Below are 9,263 nucleotides of genomic sequence, written 5' to 3' on the forward strand. Positions count from 1 at the left end.
GAATGCAGGAGTGGGTAGCCTACCTTGATGGAGTTTAAAATTTTTAGAACGCTGGAACTCTTTTAAAGAGTAACAGACGAAATTAATTCACTCAAGTTGGGGCTACAGTTGTAGAACAAGCGTGGTGAAAGAAGAGAAGGAACATTGGAGGGGAACGTTTGATGCCATGGAATCTTCCCCCGCTTGATCATATTGGGAGCCTGCCCTAGCTTAGGTTCCTCAGTTTTGCTCAGCCAGTGTTAAGTGTACTCCCCAGCCCTGGTTTTTCGTGATGCTTTAGTTTTCTCTTGGTCTTTTTGAATTCAGGACCTATATCTAAATGTCATGAGGTTTTCTTAAAACAATCGATTGGAAATAGCTCCCTAGGCTCTATAGATGCCGCTTTTTCAGCCTTTGCATTCAAACAGAAGTGTCTCCTCTGACGGTGTAGGAGTAACATGGATATACTGCCCAAGAGAGATGTTATGCATGGCCTTGTCATTTCTCTAAATCCCTTTGGTCTCAGAAGACCATTAGTATCTAAGATTCGGGTCTCCATTTCTTTTGTTACCATCCTTTTTCATAAACATTTCTCCCATCTGTTCTTTCTGAGAGAAAAGCAAGAGTAGGGGTTGTTTAATCGATACCTGTTGAATTTTTATCTCCTTGACAGTGTCCTGGACAGTCCTAGCCGACTGGACGAGGAGCACCGGCTTATAGCCCGCTATGCTGCCCGGCTGGCTGCAGAGGCAGGAAACGTGGTAAGTAAATAGAGTATTACAGGAGAGTAGCAGAAATTTACATTATTTTAATATACAGATGGAAGGGGAATGGTAACCATGAAACTCTGGAGAGTAGATACTTCAGAGACAGGAGGCAGGAAACAGGTTTAAGGAAGGGATTGCAGTGGTCTTTAATTTTATCCATAATAACCGCTTTTAAAAATCAGTCAGTAAAAGAAAATCAAAGAACTAAAATTTGGTTCTTTAAAAAGATTGATAAAATTAATAAGCCCCTAGAAATCCTGATCAAAAAGAAAGGGAAAAGGATGTGGAAAAAAGAGAACCGTTATACACTGTCGGTGGGAATGTAAATTGGTGAAGACTATGAAAAACAGTATGGAGGTTCCTTAAAAACTAAAAATAGAACTACCATGTGATCCAGCAATTCCACTCCTTGGTGTATATCCGGAAAATAATGAAAACACTAATTTAAAAAGATACATGGACCCCAGTGTTCATGGCAGCACTGTGTACAATAGGCAAGATGTGAAAGCAACCCGCGTACCCATCAACAGATGATTGAATTAGGAAGATGTGATTCACACACACAAGCTGGAGTATTACTCAGCCATACAAAAGAATGAAACATTGCCATTTGCAGCAACATAGGTGGACCTAGAGAATATTATGCTTAGTGAAATGTCAGAGAAAGATTCTCGACAATATCACTTAAATGTGGAATCTAAAAAATGATACAAGTGTATATGAAAAACAGAATCAGACTTGGGACTTCCCTGGTGATCCAATGAATGGCTAAGACTCCGTGCTCCCAGTGCAGAGGGCCTGGGTTCATTCCTGGTCAGGGAACTAGATCCTCTGTGCTACAACTAAAGATCCAGCATGCCACAGCAAAGATCCTACATGCCCACCACTGACTTGGTGCAACCCAATAAATAGATAGTTAAAAACAAAATGGGAACAGACTCACAGACATAGAAAACAAACTTGTGGTTACCAAAGGGTAGGAGGGACAAGTTTTGGATATGGAATTAGAAACTATACATAAAATAAATAAGCAACAAAGATTTACCATATAACACAAAGAATTATACCTATTATCTTGCTTAATGGAATATAACGTGCAAAAACCCTGAATCATTATACTATATACCTGAAACTAACACAATATTATAAATCAACAATACTTCAGTTTAAAAAATACATAAAAAGGGAAGAAAGAAAATGCAAATTACCAATATTAGGAATGAAAAAAAGGACATCACTACAAAGCCTATAAACATTATAAGGATGGCAAGAATATTATGAATATCTATGATATTATGAATAAACTTGATGACTAGATGACAAATTTCTTGAAAGATACAAATTTACATAATTGACATAATAAATGGAAAATCTAAATAGTCATAAATCTGTTAAATTGAATTCATAGTTGACTTCAAAAACTCCAAGCCCAGATGTCTTAACTGTTGAATACTATCATATGTTTAAGGAAGAAATAATAACAATCTGGCATAAACTTACAGAAAATAGTAAAAGAAGGAACACTTTCCAAGTCATTTTATCAGGTCACCATAACTTGAATCCAAAACAATACAAGGCCATTAGAAGCCAAGTTCTGTCATAAGCATAGATGCAAAAATCCTTAAGAAAGTAATAGCAAATTGAATCCAGCGATATATAGTGAAGTGAAGTGAAGTCGCTCAGTCATGTCCGACTCTTTGCGATCCCATGGACTGTAGCCCACCAGGCCCCTCTGTCCATGGGATTCTCCAGGCGAGAATACTGGAGTGGGGTGCCATTTCCTTCTCCAGGGAATCTTCCCAACCCAGGGATCGAACCCAGGTCTCCTGCATTGCAGGCAGATGCTTTAACCTCTGAGCCACCAGGGAAGCATATTCCATGATCAAGTGAGATTTATCCTAGGAATGCAAATTTATTTAACACATGAAAATCAGCCAATGTCATTCACCATATTAGCGATTTAAAGAAGAAAATTATAATACTTCAATAGGTGCCGAAAAGGCATTTTAACAGTCAGCAAGACTATATAAGATTTCTTAGAGGGGTTACAGGAATCACATACCACTGGGTCCAATATTGTTCTGGAGTTCTGGAGTGAGATTAAACTGGACAGGCAGGCCAAGATCTTAAAGGACAGTATTCCACAGTGTATTGTGTACTAATTTATGTTTACTCCTTCCTAGGGAAATAGTTATGAAAGCTGCCAATAGAGAATTTTACTTCATTTCTCTCTCAAAATGTAATTTATTCCTTTGGGTTTGTTTAGACTTCAAAATCTTTTCCTTAAGAATCTAATAAGTCATACATCTGACTCTAACATTCCAACTCTAAAGGTTAGGGAAATGGAACAGAATGGTGGGGGAAGTCTTGGAAAAAGACTAATTTTATTTGATTAGTCAAACCAGTCAGTCACAAATATTTATTATTTTAGAAATTAAAGTTTACAAATAATATTAATTTTTTTGAGATGGAGTAGTGTTGTGGTTGGAGTTTTAAAATTAAGTATACTTAATACCATTATACAGTCTTGCTGACTTTAGTACTTTTTAAATTTTGTAAATAAAAGCGCCAAAGCCATTTGACCCTGAAAAGGAGATCCTAGTATTCCTTTACTGCAAACAAGATAAGTCTGTTTACACCTGATAGTTTCTGATGCCAATTCTCTAATTCATGTGAAAATGATCCTTGTTAGAATGGTCTTGAGACTAAATTCTGATATGGCCCCTTTCATCTTCAGTTTATTTTCCTAAGTGTAGTTATCTTATAAATATTGGGTCTCTCAGGGTGGAGTCTTAACTAGATTTCTATTAAACAGACAACTTCTAATCTGCTAATCTCTCACTGATACAAGTGCTTTGCATAAAGTGGGTGTAGTGCTCAAAAGAATTTATTTATAGCCTGCCAGATAGACTTTGTATTGATTTTTTTTTTTTTCCCAAAACACTTCACAAAGAAAGACCATTAAATCACTTTAGCAGCCGGCATTACACCCTATGAAGTGCTCCAACATCAGACCCTCACATCTCCCCATGTGGCAGACATGGCCACGGAAACCTCTTCTAAACAGAGACTGATCCCAAACAGAGAATTTGTAGATTGCTTAGATGAACCAAGAGAGCAAATTTGTTTTCCTGAAGTACCTAAACTCCTTTTTAAAGCAGAAATACAATGTCTGGCAAATCTTAAAATTTCAACACAAACATCACTAGCATTTGATGTAGTCAGATGGTTTTTTGTTTATTTGTTAAGTTTCTTTATGAGAAAATTAAAAACTCACTATGGACAACTTGGAAGTGAAAGGAAAAGGAAACCATTATCCATTGTCATGCTATCTAACATTTACACATTTTTGAGATTTTTTTTCACAGAGCCCAGTCCCAGACTTCACAGCCTCATCATCATGTCAGCTGCTTCACCCATACACTACTCCAGATATATCCTTATGGCTTCTTAGAATTAAAGATAATGGTATTTTCATGTGTGTTTGGCACACATGTGATGACTTTAAACCCCTACAAAATCGTCATTGTCAAACCTAGCTACATATGATAATCTTGTGTGCAGCACTTACAAAATATAGAGATTCTTGGCCTTGCCTCAGATCACTGAATGCAGAATCAATGGATTTAGCAGGGTCTATTGATTTTCATTTAAAAAGCAAAAAGAAAACTTTCAGTCTTTTGATTTACAGTTACCTTAGGAACCACTGCCCTAAAAAACATGACTGGGTTTTTGAGAGAGGGAAATATTAATGATCCATAGCCCTCCAGTTAGTCTAGGCAGGGCTGAGGTGATGGGAGGCTGCCCTGGGATGCCGTGAAGTCTAACTGATAGCAGGCATATCTCTGTAAAAACACTCATTCTGCCAAGTTCATCCAGACAGGAAACTTCCAATCTCTTTTTAGGAGGCTCCAGAAGTGCACCCCAGCAGATGATTGCTGACTATGTTGCCTTTCCTTGGTTTAATGGTTTTTGTTGTTCAGTCGCTCAGTCATGTTTGACCCTTTGCAACCCCATGGGCTGCAGCATGCCATCCTTCCCTATCCTTCTCTATCTCCAGGAGTTTACTCAAACTCTTTGAGTTGGTGATGCCATCCAACCATCTCATCCTCTCCCACCCTTTTCTCCTTTTGCCTCCAGTCTTTCCTAGCATCAGTGTCTTTTCCAAATTGCCCAGTTTTGCTCATTGAGGTTTTGTTCCTTATCCTGTATTTTTCAGCTGTGTCTCCATCTCATTAAACATGATGGAGCTCTGTAAGATTACCTAAACCTGAGAGAATACTGGAGTGGGTGAAAGTGAAGTCGCTCAGTCGTGTCCAGCTCTTTGCGACCCCATGGACTGTAGCCTACAGGCTCCTCCATCCATGGGATTTTCCAGGCAAGAATACTGGAGCGGGGTTGCCATTTCCTTCTCCAGGAGACCTTCCCGACCCAGGGATCAAACCCAGGTCTCCCGCATTGCAGGCAGATTCTTTACGGTCTGAGCCACCAGGGAAGTCTAAGAGAATACTAGGGTAACAGAGGAAGGGATCGTTTTCCATAAGTATTCTAATTTTACAGACAAGAGAATAAAGGTATATAGGAAAATAAAGTAGCTCAAAGTTTACATGGCGAGTAAGTAACTGACCCTAGGATTCCTAACTTCCGTTCTTATTCCACAAAGTGAATCCTCCAGTTGGTAGCCAAAGTAGGGTTTGTTTGTTTGTCTGTAAATAAACTTCATTACAGAACAATTTCAGATTTATAAATTTCTGAAGCTAGTTCAAAGAGTTTCCATATAACCCATGTTTCTTTTTACGTATTAGTAACATCTTACTTTAGTATAGCACGTTTGCTGCAACATGTCAGTGTATGAGTATTAACTAAAGTCCATGCCGCCTGCAGTGCAGGAGACCTGGGTTCTCTCCCTGGGTTGGGAAGATTTCCTGGAGAAGGAAATGGCAACCCACTCCAGTATTCTTACCTGGGAAATCCCATGGACAGAGGAGCTCGGCAGGCTCCAGACCCTGAGGTCGCAAAAGAATCAAACATGACTTAAAGACCAAACAGCAACAATGTGCTTTATTCAGATTTTGTTAGTTTTTGCCAAATGTCTTTTTTCTTTTCTGGGGCTCCATCCAAGATACCACATTTCATTTAATTGTCATCTCTCCTTAGGCTCCTCTGATCTGACGCTCTCTCTGATTTTCTTACCGTTTTTTGTTTGTTTTATTGAAACATGCAATATTGTGTTAGTTTCAGGTATAGAGCAAAGTGGTTCAACTATATTTATATATGATACACAGGATAATTTTCCATTATAGCTTATTACTGACTTTCCTTGTTTTTGATGACCTGGACAGTTTTGAGGAATGCCCTTTAACTGGGACTTATCTATTTTTCTCATGATTAGACGGAGATTGTGGGTTTTGGGGAGGAAGAGGTAAGTGCCACATTCCTCACTTCGCATCTTACTTGTATAGTATCAGCGTTATTTATCTCTGTTGGTGTTGACCTTGATCACTTGGCTGAGGAAGCGTTTGTCAGGTTTCTCTGACATAAAGTTCCTCTTTTTCCCCTTTCCACACTGTCCTCTTTGGAAGGAAGTAACTGGACAGGCCACACTTAAGTAACAGGGAATTAGATTCCACCTCCTTAAGAGCAGAGTATGTACCTATGTTATTTGGAATTAATTCAGTATTTCCCTGTTCAAATTCCTGCAGTGGCTTCATGCCACATGTGGAATGGGATAGAAACTCCACCCCATGATGAAAAGGCCCTTTGTGATCTGAGCTCTCCCAGTTTATCTCCCACCCTTGCTTCACGGCTAACTCCCCTCCATTGGTACTGACTGAACACACCCACCTGGAGCACTGTGGGCCTTCAACCTTCTCTCTGCCCAGCAAGCCCGAGCCAACCCCCAGACCTTCACCTGGCTGGCTTCCTCGGTTCACTGAGTCTTTTATAACTACCTAATTTTAAAAGTCTTCTGTTTCAGTTTATTCTGTTTCATCACGCTGTATTTCTTTATCAAACTTATCACTACTGATGTCATACATACGTATATATATTTCTTACCTTTCTTTCCCAGCGTAATGTACGCTACATGAGGGTAGAAGCTGTATTCAGGCATCCCCTACGAGCCATGGACCAGTACCTCCTGTCCGATCAGCAGTGGCATTAAAGTGCACAATAAGTATAATACACTTGAATCATCCTGAAACCATCCCCCCGCCTCCCCATTCCATGGAAAAATTGTCTTCCATGTAATGATTCCTGCTGCCAAAAAGGTTGGGGACCACTGCCTTAGTCACTAATGCATCCCTAGTTTCTGGAACAGTATCTAACACGTAGTAAGTGCTCAGGAAATATTTGTTGAATAAATGAATGAAATATTTAATTTTTGAAAGAAGTCATCTTTAGGTCTCTAAAGTATTCCATGTGTTGTAAAGCTAATTTTCCCTCGTTATCTCTGGAGGCATTTTAGGAAGGGATACCTGGCCTTGTTTTGTTTTTTTAAGGAATACTGTGGTGTCTAAGATGGTCAATAAATAAAATCCTTACGTTTCTCTATTATTTAATATACCTTGACTAGGTTTGATATTTGCCTGAGTGACATAAGCCGTCGTTCAACTCTCTCCACTGGGGACTCTCCTTGTTGTTACATCCAGGTGAAGGAGCTAGGGTGCAGGCTGCTCCAGGTGGGACAACTAAGGGTTTGAATCTTCTTCCACCTCTACTTCTTTTTAAAATTTTTATTTATTGAGTTATATTTTGGCCATTCTGAGTTTTCGCTGCTGTGCATAGGCTCTCTCTAGTTGCTGAGATCAGGGGCTACTCTGCATTGTGGTGCACGGGCTTTGCATTGCAGTGGCGTCTCTTGTTGTGGAGCACAGGCTCTAGGCACTCCGGCTTCAGTACTTGTGGCACACAGGCTTAGTTGCCCCATGGCATATGGGATCTTCCCAGACCAGGGATCGAACCAGCGTCCCCAGCATTTTAAGGTGGACTCTTTTTTTTTTTTTTTTTTAAGGTGGACTCTTAACTGTTTCACCACCAGGGAAGCCCCCACCCCTACTTCTTTATGTTTGAGTAACAGTGGTTCTTGGTGCCAAAGAATATTGCCTGGTTAGGAGTCACTATTTTTTTAAGTTAATTTTTGTTGGCGTATATATAGTTGCTTTTCAGTGTTGTGTTAGTTTCTACTGTCCAGGAAAGTGAATCAGCCATATGTATCCATATATCCCCTCCCTTTTGGACCTCATTCCCCTTCAGGTCACCACACGGCATTAAGTACAGCTCCCTGTGCTATATTGTATGTTCTCATTAGGAATCACTGCTGATAATCATTCTTGATTCCTGCATTAGCTTCCTCTATGAGAGATGGTTCAGCATTGCAGTCAGACACTCAAAACTAAAAAGACTCTTTAGAAATGTCCAGTGAAATACTTTGGGGGTTTTGATTGCTTGTTATTATATGAAACCAGTTCCTTTCAGAGTTCATTTCCTCATCCATAATTTTCCTTGGTCCCACTCTGATGAGGAACCATTCATTTTAACTCCAGTCTTCAGGATTTGTAAATCTGTTATTCATAGCAGGTTTAGTCTCAGGCTTGCCATTTTTCCGAGGTTCAGCTCAGGTTCTCGCAAGACTATGCATAGACAATAGAGAGAACTTGCTCAGTCGGCCACTGGTCCACTCTTCCTGTAGGAAGAAAGATCACTTTTTTCCCTTTTAAAAAAGAAAAGTATTTGGTAATTTGATTTTTAAAAAAGCCTCCTACTCAGATTTGCTATGCTGTTTTACCTGTGTTTATTTAGGAAGTTTCACATGAAAAGAATTACTGATTGCATCTTTAAGCCCTAGATAGGAAACAAGGTTTCTGCTTCATCATATATCATGTTTATACATGGAGTGAAGCATAACCATACCAGAGCCTTCATTAGAGCTTCCACTGTGGCTAATCAATAAAAGGGAAATGTCACCTAGTCATCCATTTTCATATTTTGGGTTGATTGACTTCGATATTCTTTTTTTTTTTTTTGACTTCCATATTCTTAAAGGAGGAAATCAGAGTCAAAAACATCAGTGGATTTGAAAATCAAAACCATAATGATTTTTCCAAAGATATTTATATGGCCAGTAAGCTCGTGAAAGTATGCTGAATATATTACTCATTAGGAAAATAAAAATTGAATTCACAATGTGTGTGCGTGCTCAGTAGCTAAGTTGTATCCAATTCTTTGTGACCCTATGGACTACAGCCCACCAGGTTCCTCTGTCCATGGAATTTTCCAGGCAAGAATACTGGAGTGGGTTGCCATTTCCTTCTCCAGGGGATATTCCAACCCAGGGATGAAACCTGTGTCTCCTGCATTGGCAGGTGGATTCTTTACCACTGAACCACCTAGGAAGCCTGAATTCACAATGAGATACATTTTATACTCTCTAGGTGGTTTTAGAAAAGGCAGAGGAAGCAGAGATCAAATTGCCAACATCTGCTGGATCATGGAAAAAGCAAGAGAGTTCCAGAAAAA

At 39.4% G+C, this 9,263-nt stretch overlaps 1 protein-coding gene across 13 annotated transcripts in view; it reads left to right on the plus strand.

Moving 5' to 3' along the window:
- The window catches only part of DTNB (dystrobrevin beta), a 238,612-nt gene that overhangs the window by 178,164 nt on the left and 51,185 nt on the right, over positions 1-9,263 (plus strand). For all 13 annotated transcript variants that reach the window (XM_040224496.1, XM_040224497.1, XM_040224500.1 and 10 more), the window contains one exon: positions 653-740. In XM_040224496.1, coding sequence (XP_040080430.1) covers positions 653-740 — 88 coding nt within the window. The remainder of the gene's footprint in view (positions 1-652; positions 741-9,263) is intronic.

Source organism: Oryx dammah, unplaced genomic scaffold (assembly GCF_014754425.2).
Source record: "Oryx dammah isolate SB20612 unplaced genomic scaffold, SCBI_Odam_1.1 HiC_scaffold_25, whole genome shotgun sequence".
In the NCBI taxonomy this organism is placed as follows: domain Eukaryota; kingdom Metazoa; phylum Chordata; class Mammalia; order Artiodactyla; family Bovidae; genus Oryx; species Oryx dammah.